Genomic DNA, 27,419 nt, shown 5'->3' on the forward strand with positions numbered 1-27,419 from the left:
CCTGGGGCTCCCAAACCACTTAATGTTCCCATTGAAGTCTTGCAAAGGTAACCAAATGGGTCTGGCATTAGGGGCACACTGGGGAACACAAGTAACACCCACATACACAGGTTGGCTCCCCAGAATGTGGTATACCATGGAGATGGAACGGATACATGCCTCATTTAAAGATATTAGGAAACCACTTCTTGCCCTATTGTCATCGGAATTTCATGAAATGACATGCCCAAGATATCTTCGGATCCTCCAGATAACAAACACAGGAGTGCCCCAAGAAACACAATGAATACTGAAGCTAGTAAGTCTGAATCAAGACAGACTCAGAATAGCAATAGGCAATACCAATGCCAGAGGAGGGTGGGAAGGGGCTTTGTTGTAAGTTTGATGTTGTTTTCATTTTTATTTTGGTCAGATTTGTCTTTAATATAAACTGTACCCTACAAATATTGTGTGTACCAAAGCTGAAGAGATCTGTTAAAGGTAGACAAGGATTGTAATGGAGAATGTCTTAAATATGATATGGGGTAAAGCCAAAAAAGAATGGGATGAGAAGAGATGGGAAGATCTAGGAGAGGCCATTGGGCATCCTGATAGTCGGATGTTTTGGTCCCTTGTGTCTAAAAGTAACTTTCAATGCACACCTCCCTTGGCAAACAACATTCCTGCCGTAGAATGGCATAAACATTTTAGTGAGTTCTATTCTAGTGGTTTTACCAATGACAGTTCCAAATGCTCCACGATATAGGTGTTCCTACATGTACCCTTACATTCACTAGGGAGGAGATAATGTGCTCCCTAGATGCCATTATCCCTGCTAACACCCCCGGTCTTGATGACATCCCTGGTGACCTCTTTCGTGCTGATAGGGATAACTGGGCAGCCTATTTCATGAAATTGGCCAAAGGTATTGCTGGTAGGGGGAGAATTCCGGACACCTGGAAGGGGGCAGAAGTAATACCCATTTTTAAGGAAGGGGACAGGTCGAAGCCCATCAACTACCATCCAATTAGCCTGATAGATTGTGCCCAGAAGGTCTTCCTTGTTAAAATCCAGACCTGGATGGATGAGAATGACATCCTCTCTCCTCTCCAGGCGGGCTTTCGGCGGAAGATCGGCTACATCAATCAGGCGTTTCGCCTGGTTCTGCTGTATTGGAAGGTAGTTGTGTGGGGAAAGGCCGTTTATATCTTGCCTTTATAGACCTCAAAACAGCTTTCGACCTAGTCCCCAGGGATCTACTTTGGCAAGTCCTTCGGGACATAGGAATGCCTTTGGAAATCCTAGAATCACTTATGAGGCTGCATGAGGATAATTTTGCCTGCATGACGTGGGGAAACCAGGGTCAAACCACCGAGCCATTCAAGATCCAGCGGGGGCTACGTCAAGGGTGTGTCTTGGCCCCACTCCTTTTCCCTGTATCTTAACTCAGGTGGCCGATCTCTTGTATTCCATTCCGGCCGACGCTCCCACGTTGGCAAACAACAAAATAGCTACATTATTGTTGCTGACGACACCCTTTTGGTGCCCAAAATCGACATGAGCCTACAAAAACGTCTAAATCATTTTAAGGCATTTTGTGATATGAGGGGTTTGGTCATCAACACTGTTAAAACCAAGTTGATGATGCTAAATCCCCACAAATCCTTTAAAGGCAATTTGGTCCTAGATAATGTTCCGCTCGAGCGAGTTAGTTCTTTTGACTACCTGGGAATCAAGATGTCCAAGGGAATGGCTTGGAAGAAACACTTAGAGAAGGTGTCCCTGAAATGTTCCCAGTTAACGGGGGCCTGGGGTAGGAGCACTACCTTTCTTATACCAAGCCTGTAGCCCCCGCACTCAAGTTGTATAGCTGCAAGGTGGTGAGTATTGTGCTATACGGGGCAGAACTGTGGGGTTCCATAAATGTTAACACCATTTCAACGGTGGAAAACAAGTTCCTTAGGAGCTTGGTATCACTCCCCCAAAGCACTCCCCTTCTCCCCTTGAAACTTGACCTGGGTGTCAAGTCTATTAATGACCAGGTGAGCTTACGTTCACTGCTTTTTTGGCATAGAATGGTCACTACTGCAGATCTGGCCCCCTATGCCGCTGCTTTTACTGAAGTTTCTGCCTTGGACAAAAATCATAACATTGGGTGGATTAAATACATAAACACCATTCGGGCAGGCATGGGCGTGCCTAAGGAGCTAGAAGGTCTTCCGCCCACATAGTCTAGGGATCAATTAAAATCTCAGTATTGGGCATGGGTAGAACAGAAGAATTTCCTGAAAATCTGTCATGGCTGTTTAACTGATGTTTTTACTGATATAAAATCCATCAGCCGGCTTGAAAGCTAACTTGATTTTATTAAAGTGCCGGCAGACAGGAAATTGAATACCCAGTTCAGACATGCTGTCTACCCATTAATGCGTTCACTAATTCTTGATTGACAAACACATCTTAGCCCAAGGGCTGTCCCTTCTGCCCATCTCCTCATGAAACAGTAGGCCATGTCTTTTTAGGTCTCGCCTACGCAGTGCACATGGGCTGCATAGGAGGGCCTTTAGCCGTCGCTCTGCTCATTTTCAAGCACCCACTCGTGCTGTGGCGGCATCCACCTTGGGGGAGCGAGCACGGGTGTGCCACAAGCATGAGTGCAGTTCTTGAAAAGTGAAGACTGCACGCGCACGCAAGTACCACTTCTGGGTTTGTTGTTCTTGGCCCCTTCTCCCCGTCACAGATGTTCCTTTTCTCCACCCTTTTAACCCTTTCCAACCCCTGCTTCCCAGGGAATGGCATATTAAATGTGAAATGTACAATGCAAAAAGTTCCATTGATGCAGCGGGCCTGCAGTTTGAGGATTTATTCTTAATTGTATATAGCGTGAACTCGACACAAAGGTATTGGGGCACTTTAAATGAGCTCCAGTGACGTTGCAAGAGAACATATTCATTTTCTCGTAGGCACTTGGAGATTAAGGGAAGTGCGCAGAATCACAGGATGTTAAGCAGAGGACAACATTTGAACCTTGGCCTCCCGGCCACGGAACTCAGATAGAGTGAATACTTTAGATGGACTTTATGTTACATTTCATTGAGAATTTTTAATCCGCATGTGCGGCTTAACTACTCTATTTTTTTGGCATAACAATTACTGAACTTTAACAATTCTCTCCGTGTGGTGCCCTCACTCTCAACACCTAAATCTGCACTCCTCCCACCCCTGTTTCCGGGTTAAGGAGACTGCCCTTTGTCATTGGCTGCCTGAGCTCAGCCTATGCACCTTAATGAATGTATTAAGGAATATAGCTGAATAAAGTACCTGTGTTTCAGCAATGCTAAACTTATAGCAGTACCTCACTTCCGAAGACAACGGAGGTGAGGCTCTTCCTTCATGGTCAGAGCGGTAAGTATGTAGAATCAACTGCCTGATTACTTGAGGTCTATCTTGAAGGAAGTTACATATAAAAAGAAGCTGAAAACACTCTTATTCAGACTATAGTGATGTTAGGATCTCAGCGGTTCTGTGCTCTGCTCCCTTCAGTGCCTAAAAGCACCGGGAAAATCCTCTGAGTAGCTGTGTGCTATAGAAGAATCACTTGTTCATTCATTCATTAATTCATTCAGGGAGACCAAGCAGAAACCCAATGCAGCAAAAAGGACCTAATAAAATCAATCTAAAGTGAGCCCTGCCTCCTCCTTACAGCTTCATGAACGTCAGCAATACAATTTTACCGTCTGGAAAAAAACACAATTCCACTTGGTGAAGATCATCAGGACACAAGCTTTTAAAATGAAACTCACAGACTTCCATTACTCTGTCTTACTCATACACACAATAAAAATGCATCATGCAGGCCACACCTATACATATGTGCATGCAAATATGCACTAGAATTGTAGTGCTGGGATCTAGGTTAGTGCATGTCAGTGGAACTTTACTTGAGTGGGCCAATAGGCCTTCACTCATGTGGAACAGATAAAAAGGTCTGGTTATAACTACTGATTCAGAGAGCCCGCTACCAGAACAGCTAATCCCATGTCAGGGAAGGTAGGCCATTGTCAAAAATATTAGGGCATGCTCTGCACATCCCTTCTCAAACACATTAGAAACTAAAACCAACAGGCATTTGCAATGCAACAGGTTTCGCATATACGCACGTTTGAGCTATTGGCATTGTAAATAACAATGCCTTTTATTTATGTTTTGGTTTTTGAAACATAAATAAAACACATTGTCATTTACAATGCCAATAGCTTAAAACTTAGACCTATTGCATTGCAAATGCTTGTTTGCTTGTGCTGTCTATGCCAGACCTAGAAGGATTTGGCTAACTCCAGTATTTAGATAACTTGGGACACACAGCCACAAAGACGCCCTACACATTTTAAAGTCAGATGCGAGACCTCTCTATGCTTGTGCAATTGCAACATTTCTGGGCCAGTTCTTGGCCATTAGAAGGAGGGCTATATCTACTTCCCTGACTGGCATGAATAAAACAAACTGAAATAATAATGATCAGCCCACTCGGGTGTGCATCTTTCACTAGTATTTTGGCTTGTAAATAATTGTTTTTTATGTTACTATTTTAATCTTTTTATCCTTTTTATTGGTCACTTGAGGCACAGGTTTTAAAATGGTTGTTGTTGCGTAATCGGGCCGCACTCATCAGCAAAATGAGATCTAAACAATATTTATCAATGCACTAGCACTTTAGATTTGTCCCGATAGGCAAAATAATTTAAATATTGTAATTTGTTTAGCTCTAGTCCTTTTTTGTACTTGTATATTTGCTTCAAGAATTTGTCAATTTATATTCCTCTCTTTATATTCCCGAGTCTGTATAGGGAGCATTTTATAGTACCTTTTACTCCAAACATTGTCAACCAAGATTCATGTGTTCGTCTCTCCCGAAATAAAGACTTTGATGATGATGATATGGGGTACATGAGATGGTAATACTGTCCTAAGATGACCTTTTGTTTATGGCATTAATAATAAAAACAGAGTTAAACCTAAAGGGGGTAAGCCTGAATAAGAAATGCACTATAATATTGTAACTCAGCAACCACAAATCTTTGCCTCAGTTTGAACAACTGTAGTACAAGTCTCTCTACTATATCCATCATTATCTCTAAATTAGTGCTTTCATTTAGCTGCTAATGTCCCAGAAAAACTTTGCAAATTGGGCCCACTTTCATTCCTATTGCTAATTTAACGTAAGTACTGGGGCCACTTGCAGTCAGATAGGCACAAGCAATACATTATGTATGTTCCTTAAACTAGGACATAAAACTAGGGTTGTAGCCTGCTAGGGCTCTACACAGGCTCCTTACTAAAAGGTTGAGGCAGGTTTAGGAAAGGATGCGGGTTTTAGAGAATTCAAATGATGTTTCAAGGCACTAGAGGGACATTTAAGGATTTGCAGTGTTGCAGAAATGTATTGAAGGAGGTTTTGAGTACTCTGGAATTGTGGAGAACTTGAGGTAGTTTCTGTGAATAAAGGTGCTTTTTGTAGACACACAAGAGTTTCCCTGGAGTCAGGAGCTATTTCCATAAAACTAGAAGTTTGAGGAGTTTCAAGGTAGTTTTTTTTAAAAACTCAATTAATGTTTCTTAGAAAGAAAAATTGTTTTTAAAGTCTGTGGATGTTTTGAGAACAAGCTAGGGGACCTCACAACTGTTTGAAGAAAGTGGCTATGGTGTGATCTACATTTAATAATAGTATGAGGTGGTATTGCTCTGGCAGCAGAGTGGATTTCTATGAGCTCAGTACTGACATTTCCACACTGCAGACAGACCTGCTCCTTACACACTGAGAGGAGGACAATAAACCAACCTTACCTGTCCAGGGTGCTTCGTACATCCTGCAAAACAAAAGAAGGTCAGAAGTTTAGGTATTAGTTGTGCAATTCACGTTAATGTAACTACACATGCAAGTATCTCATCTAAGGAGACACCAGGGTGACAATCTCACCCCTCGACACACACAGTCTGTGGTAGTCTGAATAGGGTTGCATGATACAGCACAGCTTGTGATATCTATAATGCGCCCACCAGACAGCAGAGCTTTTAATTTCTGATTGAGGGCAGATGACAGTACAGTCTGATATATCCTGAATGCGTCATGTATTATAGTCTAGAGTTCCCGAGATCAGGCGGCATACCTGCTAAAACTCCTGCATCACTAGAAATAATTAGAGATATACCAGAGGAACAAATAGTGTCTATACTCAAGGGCTACCAGGGCACACTACTTTTTTTTAAAAAAAAAAATTTTTATATGGAATTAAATGTACGCCTATAAATAAACAAGGATTTTGGATAAAGCACAGGATAAGACCCTTAAGCTTCTGATTATATGTAGGAAAATGTCTACCCATACAAGTTGCAACACTAGAACTGGATATAACCAGTACTTAGGAAAAAGCACCACTGTCTCCTACACCAGGGTGTTTTCATTCAAAACAGGAGGCTCTTAATATTCTTGAAGAATTGGTCAAACCTGAGCCTCAGTCATTTAATTATGTTCCATGTAAAAAATTGGACTTCGCTCTGAATTGTTCCAGTTTGAAGACAAATTATGAAATGAATGGAGTAACGTAATTCAGGTTAGGAAATCTTTAAGACCAAGAGCACTGGAGCTTAATTACAGTTTGGATGAATAGCACTGAACCTTATTGAAGAGCCTGAAGCTGTTGTTGATACAGATGTACCAAAGAATGCAGCCATATTTCACAACGGGACCATTCTACGAGAAGTTCCTTTCTTCATCACCTGGTCTGTCGGGGCTGGGATGCTTTTAAGGCTGGAGTCGGGGTAGTTTTTAAGGAATGGGGCCAGGTTTTAGGGAAGGAGTTGGAGTCGTTTTCAAGGCTGGGAACTGAGTTTTAGGGCTCAGGGTGGGGGCTGGGTGTATTTTTTCCATGCATACGCCTTTACCAGTCATGCCTTCACAACAAAAGTCATTGTAGAGGCATGCGTGGTAGAAGGATGTGTGGTAAAGGTGCAGTCGAGGTAAAGACTGCGACCAGATTCACAAAGGTAAAGTGACACGAAAGTCTAACTTCATGACTTTCTGTAATCTCAAAAGGCATTTACTTCTTGTAAAGGCCCTTTATGAATACTGAAAGTCGTAAAGTTTGACTTTAGGTGTTCACAAAGTGCATTTACGAGTAGTAAATTGCTCTTGTGAATAACGAAAGACGTAAAGTTAGACTTTCGTCTAACTTTACCTTTGTAATTCGGGCCCACCTTTAGGGCATGCAATATATTTGCATGGTTTCGTCATACAGTCGTGACACAGCACAGTAAGATAATCTGAATGAGGTTACTACACAGTACTGTGTGATTTTCTGAATGGGATCGTTTGACGTAGTACAGCTGTACTTTATACCATGTTGGGCTGCCACTATACAAGTAAGTACTAGAATCAGTCGATGCATTGCATTGTGCTGTCAAAGCAGAAGGATTTGTCTTTGGTTTAACTTGTCAGTATATTTTGTTGAGTGTACAGCTCAGTGGGTGAGGTCCGTGTAAATTAACCCTGTCTGTTGATCATGCATGTTCTCCACTTACATTCAACGCCACACACACCGTATGAATTTGGCTCTTCTGTCTTGTCTTGTTTTCCCCAAGCTGTGACTCACCTTCAGGAGGTCCAACGCTGGTCCATTGCATTTCTTCTCCAGATCTGTTATCAGGGCATCAAGAGAAGTGATTTGATTGGTCAGTCTGGATATATCTGCATTTTCTTCCATGGTGATAGCCTTCTCCATCTCCTCCAGTCTCTGGTACAGTGTCTGCTCTTTATCTCTCAGGAGCTGGTGCAGCTCTTCAATCTCAGCCGCAATTTTCGGCTTCTCGGCTCTCACCTTGTTCTGTCAACATCAGAGAAATTATGGTTAGATTATGGGAAGATTCCAATGAGCACGGCCATACGTAGTGTACGGGATGAATGGGTAGATGGGGGAACAAGGTGTTCTGACAGAAACGAACAACACTAGGGCTGGAGCCATTTTTAGGGGTGCAGGTTGTGCTAAGCTAAAGCTAAGTGAGAAAAAGGTGGCTTTTGAAGCTGCACACTCTTACTATCTTCCCTTGTACTGTCTTAGTTCTCTGCTCCCATAAACATAGAACCTCACTGGGCTGTGCACTTCCCACCCACCTCTCACAATGATCAGTGCACTGCCCATGAACACAGACACCACAGGCCCCTGCTGAGCTACTTAGCGCCCAAGCACACAGACCCCCACTGAGCTGTGCAATGCCCACCCACAAAGTCCTCTGAGCCCTCAAAGGAGTTGTGCACTGCACACAGCCCCTCACTGAGTTGTGCACTGCACACTGCACACCCACACATACACCCACTGAGCTGTGCACTGCTCTCATAGCTTCTCACAGAGCGGTGCACTACCCACCCACCTTCCACCATTGTTCCCTGCACTATCCATTCACACAGCCCTCCATTGAGCTGGGCACTGCCCACCCTCTCAGCCCCCCTCAGAGCTGTGTACTACATACCCACATAGCCCCTGACTTAGCTGTATAATCACACCTACACAGACCCCACTGAGCTGTGCACTGTCCTTTAACATCACCCACTGAGCTGTACAATGCTCACCCACCAAACTCTGCGCACAAAGCCCACAGTGATCTGTGCATTATCCACCCAGGCAGCTCTCCACTGAGCTGGGTACTGCCCACCCATGCAGTCTTCCACATACATTCCCAATGAGCAGTACACCCCCACCCACACATAACCTCACTAGGCTGTGCATTGTCCACACATATAGACCCCAAACAGCACCTGCGTATTGAGTTGTGCGTGCACTGCCCACACACAGCTCCCCACTGAGCTCTGTCCTTTCCACCCACAACACCTCCCCCACTGAGCTGTGCGCTGGTCATCCACACAGCCCCTACGGAGCTGTGCTCTGCCCAAGCCCTCAGTTCCTCAGTCAATCTGCCCACTGAGGTGTGCGCTGCTCACCCACACAGACCAGGTCTGAGTTGCGCACTGTCTATCCACAAAGCCCTCACTGAGCTGAACACTGCCCACCCAACCCTTCCCCTCACTGAGTACTTTGGAACAGACTGATCATATATGTGATATTGTGAAGGAGCTACACAAAATAATGACTGTTTTAACTATGATGAATGGAGCATCCAGTCTTGGTTGAAAAGCAAATTCTGGGGAGGGGGGAAGGTGCTGGAAATAGTTCTGGTGGTCCTCCAGCCAGGCAGGAGGACGGCCTAGTTGTAGTAACCACAGAGGCAGTGGTTAATGAATAAAAGATCTTTAATCATATAAGTACAACTTCACAAGTGTACAGCAACCTCCAGCTTCATCAACTGATCATTCTTTCAGAATCTCCCAGTGATGTCATACTATGGCATCACTGGGTTCTACAATGGGAGAATGAAATCTCCACATATCTCCCCCCTTACAATGAATTGCAATGAAATAAAGATTAATACATATTAAACATTAATAACAAGAAATTAAAATACCCAATAACAATAACATAAAACTCAATAAGAATTTTTTTTTCCATTTACATTTGCACCAATTGTTGAACAGAATTAGGAGCATCGACTTTGCATAAATTTCCCATACTCCACATTTTTCCATCATCCAGAGTTACTACTGAATTCAACACTTTTATTACTCTTTGAGGTCTGGAAAATTTTCTCTCACCTTTTCTCACAAATCCCATATTCTTCGTAACCACCCAATCACCAATAATGATTTTCAAATCTTTCACTCCTTTCCTTCTGTCATAGTAATTTTTGTTCCTTTCTTGAGACTTTCTAACTCTTTCTGCCATTAATTCTCGATCCACCCAGACCTGATCTTTCTTTTGTAACCACACAGGAAATTCTTTGGTTGCTGGTTCCCTTCCCTTTAAAGCCACAAAAGGTGATATACCTGTAATAGAATGAGGAGTCACCCTGTGAGCCCAGATCATCTTGTCTAGTTCATCCCAGATCATCTTGTCTAACTCCTCTCTCCACCTTAAACCATTGCTCAAAGACAATTGAATATTGTCCACTATGATGCGATTAACTCGCTCAACTAATCCATTTGCTTGTGGTCTGAACAATGCCACTCTTTCATGCTTTATACCCAATCCTGTAAGAAACCTTGCCATCATAGCTGAAACCAATTGGACTCCATTGTCCGTAACCAGATACTTTGGTATACCTTCTTCTAAAAATGCACTCTTCAGAAACTCAATCACTACTTCAGATGTAATATGTTCTACAGATTTCACCAAAAACCATTTACTGTGGTAATCAACCAATACAATTAAAATTCTGCTTCTTACACCCAGTCTCTCAATCGGTCCAAGAAAATCCAAAGCTAATTTTTACCAGGGTCGATTAGGAACACCTACACAACCCAATGGTGGTTGCCGAATCACCCTAGACTTGACAACTGCACGCTTGACAATCTTTTACTACCTCTTCTACTTCCCTATCCATTTCCGGCCACCAAAAATTCTGTCTCAATCTCCTTTTACACATGCTTCTCCCTAAATGTCCCTCGTGTACCAATTTGATTACCCTACTTCTTAACACCTTAGGTGGCACTACACGATTGCATCTCAAGACTTTATTAGCTTGAATACTTAACTGGTCTTTAACTTTTAAATATTTTTTTAATTCCTCACTCAAGTTCTTCACATCTCCCCAACCATCACGTATGACGTCCTTGAGCTCAGCATATTCCTTATCACAACTCAAGGCTTCATTCCACTCTTCTTGTTTTAAGGCTAAGTCTACATCACTGACAACACACGGAGATTCCACCTCAAATACCAAAGAAAAATCCTCTTCTTCCTCCTCAATCGGCATCCGTGATAAACAATCAGCTATAACATTCTTGTTCCCTCTAACAAAATCAATTGAAAAATTGTAATCCTTTACTGATATCACCCATCTAGAAATCCTAGGAGTCACATTTCCTTCAAGACCCCTTCCTCATTTGAAGATGTGTACTAAGGGCTTATGATCAGTTCTCAAAACAAAAGGCAGTCCCCATAAATACATTTAAAATGATTTATCCCCCAACAACAACCTAAAGCTTCCTTCTCAATGGTTGAGTAAGACCGCTCTGCTCCCTGTAGGCGTCGTGACGCAAACCCAATCACACTTTCTCCTTCAGCTGTTCTTTGGGTTAAAACCGCACCTAATCCAACATTACTGGCGTCAGTTGTTAATATTGTTTTCTTCGAGACATCAAAGTGGGCTAAAGTAGGTGCAGTAACCAATGACATTTTGACATTTTTAAAAACTGCCTCACAAGAAGCATCCCATTCAAATAACACTCCCTTTTTCAATAACATCCTCATAGGCTCTACAATGTTTGAGAAATTAGCTACAAATTTCGAACAGTACTCTGCCAGACCAAGAAATGATTTCAACAAGTCTTTATCTGACGGTTGAGGAGCATCTATAATTGCTTTTACTTTACTTTTCTTTGGTCTTATACCACCAGCAGATATCTTGTGACCAAGGTAGTTCACTCGGTCTTTTCTCAGTTGACACTTTTCTTTCTTTATCGTTAGACCGTGATCGGCAATCCTTCCTAAAACTTCATTCATTAACCTATCAAGATCTTCAAAAGACTTGCCTACAATCATTATGTCATCCTGAAAGCACAAAACACTATGCATCCCTTGAAATATATTTTGCATAACCCTCTGAAACACCGCAGAAGCTGAAGCTAACCCGAATGGCATGCGCCGATAGCGATAAGCCCCTAACGGTGTAACAAAGGAAGTTAATGGCTGTGACTCTGGATGCAGATTTATTTGGTGATAAGCAGCGGACATGTCTAGTACACTAAAAACTATTCCGCCACCCATCACACTTAACATCTCTGTTATATTTGGTAGTGGTTGTCTGTCAACCCATATATTTTGATTTAAGTCTCTTAAGTCTATGCATAGACGAATTTTAATTCCTTCTTTGGGTGCGACGACTATCGGAGCAACCCATTCCGATGATTCAATCGGTTCAATAATCTTATATTTCAGCAGTTTATCAAGCTCCTTCTGTAATGGTTCTCTCATTAACAATGGTATAGGCCTAACCTTATGTACAACTGGGCAAGCATTCTTTTTCAAAATTATCTGGTGAGTAAACTTTTTAAGCATACCCAGATCATCTGTGAACACATAGGGAAATGATGACATTAATTTTTTCTCCCAATCTGAATCATCTTCTGAAACAGGTAAATTACATATTTGTGTGGATTCTATTACCATTACTTGTTCCTTAGCATTAGGATTAAGAATGATGTTCAGATCTTTTTGGTGATGCCATCCTAGGAGATTTGACCCTTCTTCAGTTATATATACTCTACCATGGACACTATTATTTTTAAAGAACATGTCCATCCATTCCATCCCCACGATGTTTATTTTTTTCCACCATAACCCACAGCACTTATATCGGAATGTTGTAAATTCTTCAGATTCCATTTTAATTTTTTCACGTACTCTTGTTTAGATATCAGTGTGAACAAACTACCTGAATCCGCTAACACTTTAATTCCAATTTCACCAAAAATAATTTTACAATGAGGTTTCTCTAATTTCTCTGTACTTTGCTTTGGATTTTCTTGGGCCGATTGAGAGACTGGGTGTAAGAAGCAGATTTTTAATTGTATTGGTTGATTACCACACTAGTCCTTTTATTACTTTATATCCTCAACAAAATCTGCATATGTTCTATCAACCGTTTCACCCCAGATAGAGAGCCCACCTCTGCCCCTTCAGTCCCACGCAAGATATTCAAGAAAGGTGATGATTACAATAAGAAATCTGATTATGGATCGCTTGAATCTGGTGATAATGATACATTTCAGGAAGAAAATGGAAGCAAATAGACTAATGATGATTGATTTGCAATCTCAGGATTAGGCTGGACATGAACACCTGATCTTCTACCTTTCTCACCTACTAAAAGACTTTCCGTGAGCGGAACTGCACAGACTCATAAAAAGTCTTGCAATGAAACCCATCCGCACATAATGGAGACATCCTTAAATCCTAATATAAGACCATTTGAGATTCAAACCAATCATAGAAACGTAGAGAGCCTCCGTAATGTACAGTGTGAGAACAGTCACCACTGCTTTGCTCAGTACGCTTTCTTCGTTACTTATATCCCTCGGTCCAAGAACACACTTGCTGGTGCACAATCATCTTTGCTCAGGCAATCATTCAACCACATCAAATAACTGGTGCTTCACAAACATTTGTACAAGTGCGTCTCGCTCTTTCTCAGTTAAATCCTAAGGTTCTTAAAGACTTAACTGAGTCACTGCCGTCCATGAAGATGTGTATTTCCTCCAACAGCCTTTAATCCTTCCTACCAAGGAACTTCAGAAGAGGTTTTGTGAATGGTAATGACACTACACAGCCCACCACAGAGGACCCACAGCCACTCTCTTGTTAGTACTGAGATCCTCCGGGTGGTCATCCATAAATAAGGATTTGGAGCAGTATTTTCTGGCTTGTCGAACTTTACACTCACGGAAAATCAATACATTCCAAACCATTTGTATCTCAACCTGTACCGCCTGAACCATGGCATAGGATGTCAACTGCTTTTATCCTTACATCACCTCCTGCAGGAGAATATCGATTTATTACAGTAGTCATTGAGTCCTTTTCCAAAATAACTCATTTTTCTCCTCTGAAAACCATACCATCTGCTTCCACCATGGCCAAACATTTCCTAACAAATATGGATTGATTAGATGGGTTTGGGACAAAGACCATGGGTGACAAATCTGCTTGAAAAACGCAAAATGGTGCAAACTGTTCAGAACCAATCTCAGAACTAAGCTACAAGAATACACAATGTATGTCTGCAACTTGGAAAACTAACATCCAGTGACTGTGCCAAGCTTTCCTGACTAGAAGTGAGGGGCAAGAGTCAGGTATTGACTGGGAGATTCTTTAGAACACCACAGTTGGAGTGGCTACTGCCAAATCCCCTTGCATGGGGAGTTTTTGACCAGTCTGTAAGGATGGGTGACCTTGACCCTGCCTAATAGGAGTGACCTGACTGACTGCTCAGGAGAGGCATTGGAGGTGCCCTTGTACGAGAAAGAGACAGCTCAGAAGAAGAGGGGATGCAGAGGATGCCAGACAACTTTAAACCCCCACTGTAATACAAGACCAGGTCATTCCCGCTGTACTACAGGTGAGGTCCTGAGTCCTGGAAAGGTCTCCATTGTAAAGGCAGCGGTGCTGACAGCTGAGGACTAGAGTGTCTTGAACCTCAACAAGGTACCAGTTCCGCTGTGCCATCTAACACCAAGAAGCATCTGAAGAACTAAAGCAGTTTTGGATACCATCTGTGGTTTGGCATGAAGAATCTGCATGTGCTGGAAGAAGTGTGGCACCATCAGAAGGCAACTTCACCTGCACAAAGAGCTAACCACTGTGACACAGATGGTGAGTAGCTGCTTGCTTGTGTTTGAAATTAGCCCAGAGAAGAACCCAAGCTAGTGGTCAGGATCTCCTTGACCACAAGAATCACAACCACGCCTCAACCTCCTATTGAATGGTGCTGGCACTGCCAGAGGATAATTAAGGTTATTATCATCACCACCCTTCTCATGAATTGTCCCCCCCCACCTATTGAATGGGCAGGGGCAAAGATTACAGTATCATTGCCCAATGAGTTATGCATGGCGTACAGGAGTATAGACCCCGCTGAATAGAGACGTCTGCAGTCGCTGCCTGAATGAAAGAACTTCACATACTTTTCCACCCAGGACAGAGGTGTACTACAACATTTCATCCCAGAGGTCAGGAAAGAGTGCATGACTAGCTGGGGACTGAATCAGAATATTCAAAGTGAGCTCCTCTAAAAGAATGGCCAAAAAGTACTACGGAGAATCCCCATGGCAGAGCAGGGCTCAATGTGGTTTACCACTTGTCAGACACTGTTGGAGGAGCCATAGGGGGAGGCAAAGGCTAGAGGGCCTCAACCATGGGGAGTTGAAGTCATTCGCCAAAGAAGACACATGTCCAGCCCTAATATGGCCCTGAAAAGTGGGTCAAGTACAACCCTTTCACACCTGACACTTGGGGGAGCGGGGGAGAGGCGTCACTGGCCTCTCGGGAAGGTATTGTGAGGGTTCTCAAGCTCAGCATTCAACAACTGAATACAACAAATTAACCTACAGCCGACTATAGGCTGAGCACATCAATCACATAGTCCCATAAATTATTGGGTCCTATGCCAGCCAACCACGGGACCTGCTGCAGCTCGGTCCCACTGGAAATCCAGAGACGAAAATCAATACATAAGTGGAGGCAGCACCAGGGATGGAGTCACAAACCGGTCACCTAATTTCAAAAGTTCTTTATTGTTCTTCATACAAAAAACTGGACAACAGCCAACGCGTTTCGTTCCTATGCAAGGAACTTCCTCAGGGATCTATGGTATCTGTACATGGGCGATGTTCAATTATCTTTTGTGCAGGCAAATTCTTCAGGCTCAACAGCACCCAGCCTGTGTCAAAATACCATAAATTTCGAAGAACAGTGGCCTGAAGACGAAATTGTAGTTGGCGAACTATATCTGTATGATAGTCCCGCAGTATACGTGGCCACTTCAAGTCACAGTCAAAGTTTGAATGCGACGTATTTAACCCCTTGCATGCTGGTGACGAACCCCAGCCGTCACGCTCCGTGGTGCTCGTGTGCTGATGACGGCTGGGGTTCGTCACGGCCCGCCCTGTTCATTTGTTTACCGCACAGCGGCGGAAACGGGCCAGCAGCGAAGGGGTTCAAAGTAGTAATCGACAGGAGAAACAAATAAAGATACAGGAATCCGCACCATACAAATGTGTCCTTTATATTATATCCAAAAGAGATCTTGACACCTCTCAAATGTAGAAATCTTCCGGTCCTCCTGTGCAGAGTAACGAACACCGCAAACCAAAATATCGGGAGCCTGCAACCTATTGAATAAAAGACACAATAACCTTAAAGCCCAGCCCAGTGTTTTTTCTTTATAAGAAAAAAGTACTTTAATCACACAGTTGTACTCAATTCTACACATTTCAATGAGGACACAAGATAGTGTTCCTGCGTGTAATCCTCGAAGGCTCTACCATCGCCCCTCTCCCTCTGTACTCCTCCCCAGTGACCCCCCTGGATTGGGTTTCCCTTCCTTTCTGGTGAGTCATGAGTAGAGTGAACCAAGCTCAGGTCCAGTTTATATGTGCCCACATTTTAAATGCTCCCAGTCGTTTCTTTTCTTACCCTTCCTCGAGAGGTGATACTGTTTCAGTCCTTCTAGCGGTGGTGGCCCTACTGAGTACCCAGCAGGAGATGCAGAGAAACGAAAAGTCTTCTGATCGGCGTCAGAGCCAGATGCAGGCCATGTCTGGCAGCGCACTCACCCAGCCCCTGATAAGTCGTGGTGCCAGGTTATGGATGAGCAGAAATGGGCCTGCCTGCAGCTGTCTTCATCAGATGGCCTCACGGTGAACAGGCACAGACACAGGCAGCTCATCAACCCATATAATAAGGTATGCAAAGGAGAGTCAGTTAGGACTGTAGGCGACCACTTGTGCACATCTTGCTTAGTTTCCCGAATATAAATTCATGCCCCTTTTTCATAAAAGAAACTACAATGCAACACCAGAAGAAAGGCACTTGGGCTTTTCAAAAAATTCATCTAGGAACATGACTGGTATGTTCTAAAAACCAAAGCATACTGTTGGGCAAAGACCAAATAGACTTTTAAATCCATTTAATTAATCTTTATTATCATATAATTGGTGCCCACATATATTTTTGTTTTCAATGTAGAGTTCAAACAAGGTAAAACCGCCCTGAGGAAGACCTACAAGACAAACAGCCGGCCCAATGTGAAGGTCGAAATGCGTCGGGAGTATTAAAAAAGCGTCCGGGGGGTGCATATACCCACAACAAGATTAAGTTACTTATGGGTGAATCCAAAGCGCATATTGATATTCTCTAAGATTATTGCGTTAGAATATTTTTTATTTCAACCCCAAACCCATAGGACCACGTGATACCTATGGGATAAATTTTTTGAGGGAGCATACTATAACCCCAAATTTTTTGTTTGAGAATTTTCATTTGGACACGTATACTTAAGTGTTATGTCTGCACAGGCATTATATATGGAATTGGCATGTTGAAATATGTGTATGTCTAATTAGTATTACTTATGTAATGTATAAATGTTATATGTTTTCACATTTGCACTTTGAATTTACATGAGGAATAACCGGATAAAAAGCTTTAAGGACAAATCAATAGTTGTTTTATGTCAGACTTTGTTTATTTTTTGTGTTTATATTGATGCCTCTTTGGAATAAGGGATAAACACATATATGACAACAAAAATCTATGAATATGATATAGAGAGGAGGGCAGGGAGTACACAAATCCATAGATCAGAGGCATTATTTGCCCGACAGCATGTGTTATGATTATCTGTTTACCAAAGTAATATATCTTTCAATGGTGTAGGGGGTACTCATTCTGTATATTTCATTTTACTTGATCCCGCCCCCTACCACATGAACAGGATCATCCTCTTGTATGTTAGCTAACTTTCAGACTATGGGCATTTCTCTGTGTTAAACAGTCTTGCGTGCCTTCCGTCAGACTCTCGACCATGCTGGAGGTTGAGGGGAGCACATCTATGCATTCCACAAAGATGGCTATAAAACAGCTGGGCAAGCAACTGGAATGACACGCCTTTGCCCTTTGTTAACTTTGCTGCATCTCTCCCGAACGGTGATGGATTAAACCCAGATCTTTTGACTGGATGTGAGTGTTTGATTGATTCAGATGCTCCGTCCATCACCACCCCCCTTTTGTACCGCTTTTGGCCACCATAAGTGTGGCAGGGTATGCTCAGACATGAGTCCCTTGCTCACTTTGCCACTGGATTTAAGCAAGCCGGGCTGAAGACGGCTGAAATGCCAGAAACCGGTCCTCGGAAGCTTGTTTCCGGTCCAGGAAAGACATGGCTTGGCAGTTCGGGCTGGACTGTTCCCATGAGGCACAGGGTCAGACTGATTTGCATATAGCCATGTCTGAACTGGGGTGGCAGAGTGGGCTAAAGAACGGTGATGGATTAAACCCAGATCTTTTGACTGGGTGTGAGTGTTTGATTGATTCAGATGCTCCCTCCATCACCACCCCCCTTTTGTACCGCATCTCTCCTGTGTGACACGTCGAGTGCATGATCATTGCGTGAAGTGTTCAATTCATGCGCTGCGACCCTCGGAGGTGGGGGTGTACACGTAGCATACCTTAGACTACCTCCTCTGGCCCTATTGAACTTGCGTTGTGTGTTTGTGGCTGGAGTTCGTCTGGTGCTACTTGTATCACCGTGCACTGTGTGTTGTGCCTCATTCCAGAGAGGTACAACGCTTACAACTCATCGCGAAGTGTACCTAGCTGGTGCGATCGGTACAGCGAGCACCGAGTGTTGTGCTTCATGCAGGGAGGTGAGGCATTCACAACTCATTGTTGTGTGGCTGTGATGGGGCTTGTGCTTCTGTATCATCACGCACCACCGTTGTGCCTAAATCCAGAGAGGTATGACAATCGCAACTCATCATTCTGTGGAACTGTCTGGTGTGACCCGTATCATCGCGCACCAGCATTGTGCCCCATTCCAGGGAGGTACGACTATTGCAACTCTTCAAAGTGTGGAACTGTCTGGTGCGACCCGTACCATTGTGTGATAGGCATTGTACCTGATTCCAGGGAGGTATGACTATTACAACTCATCGTTGTATGGAACTGGCTGGTGCTACTTTACCATTGCATACCAGCGTTGTGCCTCATTCCAGGGCGGTATGACACATGCAACTCATCGTTGTTTGAAACTGTCTGGTGCAACTCGTAACGTGCTTCGGACGTGGCATCTGGCCGGATATATGATGTTACAACGCGGACTTTTACTCCGCATACTGTTACAACGCGGTTTTTACAACGCGGGTCATGTAACAACGCATGTATTTACAACGCATTTTTTTACAACGCAGGTACCTTTACAACGCGGACCATTACAACGTAAGTATTGGTAAGTATATATTAATAAGAATAATATAATAGTAACTTAATTTTAAAAGTATAATTAAATGTAATTTTAAATAATTTTATTTCCGTAAATTAATTTAAATTTAAATTAATGTTACTTTATTTTTACCCTGTACCCCTGTACCCCAAAAACTCAAAACTGACCCACAACCCCAAAAATAATGCAAAGTAATTTAATTTAATTTATTTGCTAATAAATAATTTAAATTAAAATTAAATTTAATTTATTTTTACCCTGTACCCCCAAAACTTAAAACTGACCCTGAACCCTAAAAATACCCCTTTACCCTAAAACCCAAAACTAACCCTGAACCCTAAAAATACTAACCCTGGGCGAAGAACTACGCTCCGTTCGCGGAGTTTGCGGAGTTTCGGCAACTCCGCGCTCCGCGGAGAACGCGAAGTTGTTGAATACTCCGCAAACTGCTGCGTAGCGTAGTTCTCGCGCGCTCAATAGCATTTTCGCGTGCGCGAGGATGCTTGTCGGTAAGATCGAGTTGCCGAACACGCAGAAACTGCAATCTGGCACAGAATAACTCGCGAACACGTTAGTAGTGACCGGAAATAAGGGGACGCGAGCGGGCAGGACAAACCTCATGGGTAACTTCGCGCGCTACACATCCCGAGCATGCAGGCAATCAATCAATCAATCAGGATATTTGTATAGCGCGCTACTCACCCAGAGGGTCTCAAGGCACTTGGGGGAGGGGGGTCCACTACTGCTCGAACAGCCATGTCTTGAGTTGCTTCCTGAAGCAGAGGTGGTCTTGGGTCAGGCGGAGGTGGATGGGGAGGGAGTTCCAAGTCTTGGCTGCCAGGTAGGAGAAGGATCTTCCTCCCATGGTGGATCTTCGGATGCGTGGCACGGCGGCGAGGGCGTGGCTGGTCGGTCGTAGCTGGCGGGTGGGAGTGTAGAAGGTTAGGCGGTTATTGAGGTACCTGGGGCCCAGGTCGTGGAGGGCCTTGTGTGCGTGGGTGAGGAGTTGGAACGTGATTCTCTTGCTGACGGGGAGCCAGTGAAGGTCTCTCAGGTGTCCGGAGATGTGGCTGTGTCGGGGGATGTCCAAGATGAGTCGTGCAGAGGCGTTCTGGATGTGTTAGAGTCTTTTCTGGAGTTTGGCTGTGGTTCCGGTATAGAGGGTGTTTCCGTAGTCCAGTTGGCTGGTGAAGAGTGCCTGTGTGACCGTCTTCCTGGTTTCGGTGGCGAGTCATGGGAAGATCTTTCGGAGCATGCGTAGGATGTTGAAGCATGATGATGAGACGGCGTTGACTTGTCTGGTCATCGAGAGGGAGGAGTCCAGGATGAAGCCCAGGTTGCGTGCGTGGTCCGTTGGTTTGGGTGCGCTGCCCAGGGCAGGGGGCCACCAGGAGTCGTCCCAGGCGGAGGGTGATGATCCAAGGATGAGGACTTCCATCTTGTCTGAGTTCAGTTTCAGGCGGCTGTTCCTCATCCACTCGACTACGTCTTTCATCCCTTCGTGTAGGTTGGTTCTGGCGGTTCCTGGGTCATTGGTGAGGGAGAGGATCAGCTGGGTGTCGTCGGCGTAGGAGATGATGTTGAGGTTGGGTTGGCGTACGATGGCTGCAAGGGGGCTCATGTAGACGTTGAAGAGGGTGGGGCTGAGTGATGATCCTTGTGGTACGCCGCATATGACTTCGGTGGCCTTGGATCTGTACGGGGGGAGGCGGACTCTCTGGGTTCTTCCCGTGAGGAACGAGATGATCCACTCCAGTGCCTTCTCTTGGATTCCGATGTTGCTGAGGCGCTGCACTAGGGTGTGGAGGCAGACCGTATCGAATGCTGCGGAGAGGTCCAGGAGGATGAGGGCCGCTGTTTCCCAGTTGTCGAGCAGGGCTCGGATGTCATCAGTGGCTGCGATGAGGGCGGTCTCGGTGCTGTGGTTGGTGCGGAAGCCGGACTGCGAGTGGTCGAGGCTGGTGGGTGAGCGCAATTGGTGATCCACTGTGTGAGGTTGTTGGCTGCTTGGTTGGGGTCCGTTGAGCTGGCGGGCGGGTTCTGGCTCAGTGCAGTGGTGAGCTGGTCGGTGGTGATCTTGTTCCAGTTCCTGCAGGGAACCTGTTGCGTGTGGTGGTGAGTCGTGGTCTTTCTGAAGCTGAAGTGGACGCAGCTGTGGTCTGTCCAGTGGAGCCCGGTGCAGTGGCTGAAGGAGATGTACTTGCTGGAGGAGAAGACTGGGTCAAGCGTGTGTCCGGCGTAGTGGGTGGGGGTGTTCACCAGTTGCATGAGTCCGAGGTTGGCGAGGTTGTCCAGCAGGGTGGTGGTGGTGTTGTCGTTGTTGTTCTCCAGGTGGAAGTTGAGGTCCCCTAGGAGGATGTAGTCAGCGGAGGCGAGGGCGTGCAGGCTGATGAAGTCTGCGATGTCTTCGCTGAATTGTGTGCGAGGTCCTGGGGCTCTGTAGATGAGGGTGCCTCTGAGTGTGGTCTTGGGGTCGGTGTGTATCTGGAAGTGAAGATGTTAAGCGGCTGTGAGGGTGTCGTCTGAGTTGGTCGTGATGCGGATGGTGTTCTTGTGGACGATGGCGATGCCTCCTCCTGTCTCGTTGATGCCGTCTCTCCGGGTGATCTTGTATCCGTCCGGGATGGCGACGGCGATGTCGGGCACTGAGGAGGCGTTCATCCATGTTTCCGTGAGGAAGGCGACGTCTGGAGATGTGGTGTCGAGCAGGTTCCAGAGTTCCACGGCGCTCCCGAAGACGAAAAATGGCTTGCGAACGGGTCAAGCAGGCTACTACGCATGCTCGCGGAGCTATGCGTAGTTCGCGGAGTGCAAGTGCATCTTCGCGTAGCTCGCGGAGTGCGGCTACGCGAACTACGCCCAGGCTTAAAAAATACCCCTTTACCCTAAAACCCAAAACTGACCCTGAACCCTAAAAATACCCCTTTACCCTAAAACCCAAAACTGACCCTGAACCCTAAAAATACCCCTTTACCCTAAAACCCAAAACTGACCCTGAACCCTAAAAATACCCCTTTACCCTAAAACCCAAAACTGACCCTGAACCCTAAAAATACCCCTTTACCCTAAAACCCAAAACTAACCCTGAACCCTAAAAATACCCCTTTACCCTAAAACCCAAAACTGACCCTGAACCCTAAAAATACCCCTTTACCCTAAAACCCAAAACTGACCCTGAACCCTAAAAATACCCCTTTACCCTAAAACCCAAAACTAACCCTGAACCCTAAAAATACCCCTTTACCCAAAAACCCAAAACTGACCCTGAACCCTAAAAATACCCCTTTACCCTAAAACCCAAAACTGACCCTGAACCCTAAAAATACCCCTTTACCCAAAAACCCAAAACTGACCCTGAACCCTAAAAATACCCCTTTACCCTAAAACCCAAAACTGACCCTAACCCCTAAAAATACCCCTTAACCCCAAACATATAACATTTAAAATATAACCATATACTTACCAATACTTACGTTGTAATGGTATGCGTTGTAAAGGTACCTGCGTTGTAAAAAAATGCGTTGTAAAAACATGAGTTGTAACAGTATCCGCGTTGTAATGGATGCGTTGTAACAGTAGTGCGTTGTAAAAAATGCGTTGTAACAAGTAAACACCCATCTGGCCTGATTGGGTGCTTCATGAATTAACGTAGGTCGGGTACTCCTTCGCCCAAGGGACTTTCCATCTTCAACCCCCATTTCCCATTTGTTCCTCTCTTCTGCCCCAGTGCAACAAACCAACTACCTCTCTCCTGTGGCCCCAACACCTTCGTGGCCAGGTAAATATCCCCTGGGCCGGACCTGGGGAGGGAGGGTAACTGACTGGGTGGAAGGTATGATTTTGTGAACGACCGTGAGCACGTCAAAAGACTGCTCGATTTCCCCCTTTGTGCTCCGCAGACTTGGGCTGGTGCTAGAAGGGCCCGGTGGAACCTTTTTGAGTAACCTGTTACTGCTCTCAGTTTTGTCTGCTCTGCATCCTGAGGGGTGGCCAAACCCACTAATTGCCAACTGCCTCCTAATTAATGCTGCTACCTACCCCACCTCTTTCTCTGTGATTCTGACTACTTGTGACTTAGGCAGAGAGCGGCCTAGTATCAGGGGGAGGGGGGTAATCTCTTTCTTGTGGGTGTACGGTAGTTGGGGTGAATTGGAGGTCAGAGAGAGGCTTGGGCCATGGGGTTTGCTTTGTGATATCAACTTGACCTGCAGGGTATCAGTGAACTGCACAGGGTGCTGGTACCTGTGTGTGCGCATGAGTTCGGTACAGACAGACATGCCTGATATCCGTTGCACCGCATATTGGTGCCGAGTGAGTGTGGATGTGTGTGCATGTGTGACAGCTTGCGGACTACCTGCGACTTATCACACCACACAGCAGATATGGTGTACACGTTTATTCATAGCTAAAAGTACATTACATTGACATCGTTTTTCCTGTGTGGCCTCGTACCGCGGTGCAGCTGAAAAGTGCTATAATTCGTGTGTGTACATATTTCTGATGTCGTTTTGATCTAGGGCGCATCATATAAATATGTGGTATTACACTGTGCTATTTTTAAGGGTGGGCCTAGTTCAAGGAACAACTTGCACCGCATAAGGGTGCTAGGAGGTAAAGTAGGATTTGCCTAAATGTGTATACTACATATGTCATTTTACCATGGTTGGGTCTAATACTGCTATTAATATTCCCAAATGTGATTTATGCCCAGAGATGCATGGTATTCATGCCCTGTTCATTAAAAGTGTGTGTTGAATATAAAAGTTTATTTATATACACCACATGTGTAGTCTCTTTTGTGACACTCAATATTGTTATTGTGTCAGAGTGCTGTGCCAATGCTTTACACATTGCCTCTGTTATAAGCCTGGCTGCTCTGTGCCAAGCTACCCAAGGGTGAGTGCAGGTTATACAGTGATTGTAATCAACCGCGCTTGATGGTAGTGGTAGGTTCTGCCTGGCTAGGGCCCTGCCTCGGCCAATCTGAACGAGCCAGGTCCAACACAACCTTTGTGTAGAGTAATGGTCTTCACAAAAGGTAGCACTGGGGCTGTCTCCATCCTGGAGCACCCACAACAGAGTCATAAAGGAGTGAGGTCTCTGCACCTAGATGTCATCAGCCGAACTGAATGAGTAATAGGGACAAACAAATGAGGAGGCATCACCAAGAGACTTACTCACCTTTTACAACAGATTCTGCAATCCACCTGTCACCCCCAATATCCACCAAACGACAGTGCTCAGGAAGACTAATCAGCAGCTCATTCACTGCTAACCAATAGCCTCTCAGAATTTCAAAAGGCCCCCTATCTCCACTCCTCTCACTTCAGTATCTGGTTCTTCCCGCATCAGCTATAGAAATGCAGGTGACAGTCATCACCCTCCACTTTGTTTTAGGCCTGGTCAGGGTATCCAAAAGGGTTCCCATTGTCTTCATTACTCTGGCTCACTCACATATCACAAAAGTGCTACACTAACAAACAAGTGTGCCATGCATTCCGGATGTGAGCACGAGGGACTAAGCATGTTATTACCAAAAATTCACACAGCGCAGCCACCCACGAGGCAGAGCTACATTGCGCAACAGGGAGGGAGCAGGAGAGCGCCATATTTTCAGAGATATGGCTCTCTCCTCCCCTTTCCCTTGCACCAGCGCTTACTTCAGCTCCCATGCGCCACGCACACACCTTAGCGCCATAGTGCTAGGGTGAGTGCATTAGTCTAGTATAGGTTTGCACAAAATAAAATGCCCAGACACAATGCAAAGGTTTCCCCACTTTGTAAGCGTGTTGCACAGTGCAGCACACATGCAAAGTCGGAAAAGGAAGGAGAAATTAAATAATTTCTCCTTCCTAGTGCCTGCTTGAATAGGACACAGTTTTCTTACGCTAAACCCAATCTACTTTATTTAGTAAATTGGGTTTAGATTGAGAAACCTTGGATGGTTGCATGGGAACACCCATGCTCCACTCTTGGTACGCCCCCTTGGCGCAAAGTATTGTGAAGCTGCGCTATACGCTGGTTCGCATTACTTTTCTGTTATTTCGAGCGCTAAATATGTTTAGCACTGGAAACTAAATAAGGAAAAAAAGATTTTTTGCTGATTTCCGTCACTTTTGTGATGCAACCACTGCGAAAAATCTTAGTAAATATCCACCATTATGTTATGTCAATTTGGTGGAACAGATATGCTGGTCCCGTGTTATGCAAGTTATTATATGTGTGTATGAGGAGTTTGAACTGGTTGCATTTGTGAATGGGGAGCAAGTGGAGCTCTCTGAGGTGAGGTGAAATGTGGGTGCGATGTGGAAGGTTGAGGAAAAGTTTTCTGGAGGCGTTCCGGGTAGTATGGCTTCTGTGTGTGAGCTGCTTGGAGATTGCAATGTAGAGTGTGTGGTCGTAGTCGAGTATGCTCATGATGCGCGCCTGCATGTCTGTTCGTCTAGTGCACTGTGGCAGCCATTTGAAGATGTTTTGTAGCATGCATAAGATGTGGAACATTCAGTGCTCACTGAATTGACTTGTGTCGTCATGTTGAGTTTGTTGTTCCAGGGTATCCCAAGGTTTCTGCTTTGGGTGGTGTTGATTATGGTCCTAGCTCAGTTAGCCAACAGATGGCGTCCCATGGGGAGGTCTTGTTTTTGAAGACCAGTACTTCGTCTGGGCCGAAGTGCGCTTCAGGCAGATGGTCCTCTTCGAGTCTGCTGCCATGGTAATGCAGTTGATGGAGCTGATCATAGTGATGTTAGTGTTGTCCGTCAGGAGGATGTGCTCTGTGTCCTCTATGCAGGAGAAGATCTTGATGCCTCCATCACTACCTGGCATCTGGGTGAGGTATTTAAATTCGGCCGGTAGTGATGGAGTCGGTTACCGTGTCGACTGGAGGGCGTTGTGCACGATGTGAAGGCAGGCAAAGTTCCTAATGAAGCTTTAAGAAAAATATGTATTGAGGCTCACGGAGAAAAAATTATTGCTTGGAGCGGCCACAGGAGAGTTATTCTTGGGAGGAGTGAGTGCAGAACCGAACGGAGATAATAAAGTCACGGCGTACCGTCTTAGCCAAAGAACTGTTATGTTATGTTATTTATTCTTGTAGAGCGCACGGTTACCCTGGGGTGACCTGGCGCTAAATGCTGATTGCCTGGGAAGCAGGTTTTGTATTATTAAGGAAAGAGCAACGTTTTCAAACCCTTACGAAAAGACAGGAAGTCCGGAGCATTTCTAAGCATGAAAGGCAGCTCGTTCCAGGCTCTAGAAGCACAGACAATAAAGCCTCTGCCTCCCCAATTGGATTTTTTAAAGGAGGCCACTTGCACTTGCTTAGCACCTGTAGATCTTAAGTTCCTACCTGGAACATACCATTGCAGCTTACGTCTGAGAAACTCTGGACCTATTCCATTAACTGCCTTAAAGACAATGCAGAGAGCTTTAAAGCGAGTTCTTAGTCTTACTGGGAGCCAGTGCAGTTTTTTCAATTCACTTCTAACAGAAACAAACTTGGGAATTTCAGTCAGCATTCTTGCCGCTGCATTCTGGACCAGTTGAAGCCTATTCAGGTGTTGCTTTTGAGCATTGAGGTAGAGGCAATTACAATAGTCCAGGCGTGACAATATAAGAGCTGTTACAACTGTCCTCAGATTGTTCTGAGTAAGGAAAGCCTTGATTTTCCTAATTATCCTTAGAACCATGAAGCAAGCTGAGGACACCATACATACCTGGTCTCCCATAGTAAGCTTAGTGTCCACCAGAACTCCCAAATTCTTATATTCCTAACAGGTTCTGGTCATTTGCCAAGGTCCTCTGGCCACCACTCTGGAGTCCAAATGGGGAACATCCTTTTCAACGCGGATGTTACCCCGCAGTGCTTTTACGACGCGTCCTTTACAACGCAAGTCGTAACCACGACTTGCGCTTGAGGGCGCTAAAAGATAAAGAATAGTATATTTACTATTCCAACACCTTCCCTACTATCCACGGGGACTGGTGTTAGAATAGTAAATGATACTATTTACTATCCGCGCCCAACAACGCAAGTCGTTGTAACGACTTGCGTTGTTAAAGACGCGTCGTAAAGGCACGCTTTGAAACGGTACGCGTTGTACCGTCATACATCCGTCCAAACCCGTGGATTGTTACCAAATTTCAGGACCTCGGTCTTAGAAGAGTTTATTTTAGGCAGTTGGAGGACATCCAGGTCGAAATTGCACTCATGCATTCATAAAAACGAGTCCCGGCCTCCTTCTCAGCTCCCTCTGTCAGCGATAGCACAATCTGAGTGTCATCTGCGTAAGAGGTGAGCTGGAAGCCAAAGGACCTAATTACTTCCACCAGTGGTG

At 44.8% G+C, this 27,419-nt stretch overlaps 1 protein-coding gene across 1 annotated transcript in view; it reads right to left on the reverse strand.

The window, feature by feature from the left end:
• The window catches only part of LOC147724965 (E3 ubiquitin-protein ligase TRIM39-like), a 163,763-nt gene that overhangs the window by 86,223 nt on the left and 50,121 nt on the right, over window positions 1-27,419 (reverse strand). The window contains exons 2-3 of the mRNA XM_086918142.1: window positions 7,629-7,859; window positions 5,824-5,846 (exon numbers count right to left, since the gene is read on the reverse strand). Of these exons, the coding sequence (XP_086774268.1) occupies window positions 5,824-5,846; window positions 7,629-7,859 (254 nt within the window). The remainder of the gene's footprint in view (window positions 1-5,823; window positions 5,847-7,628; window positions 7,860-27,419) is intronic.

This window comes from Lissotriton vulgaris, chromosome 4_1, assembly GCF_964263255.1.
Source record: "Lissotriton vulgaris chromosome 4_1, aLisVul1.2, whole genome shotgun sequence".
Taxonomy (NCBI): domain Eukaryota; kingdom Metazoa; phylum Chordata; class Amphibia; order Caudata; family Salamandridae; genus Lissotriton; species Lissotriton vulgaris.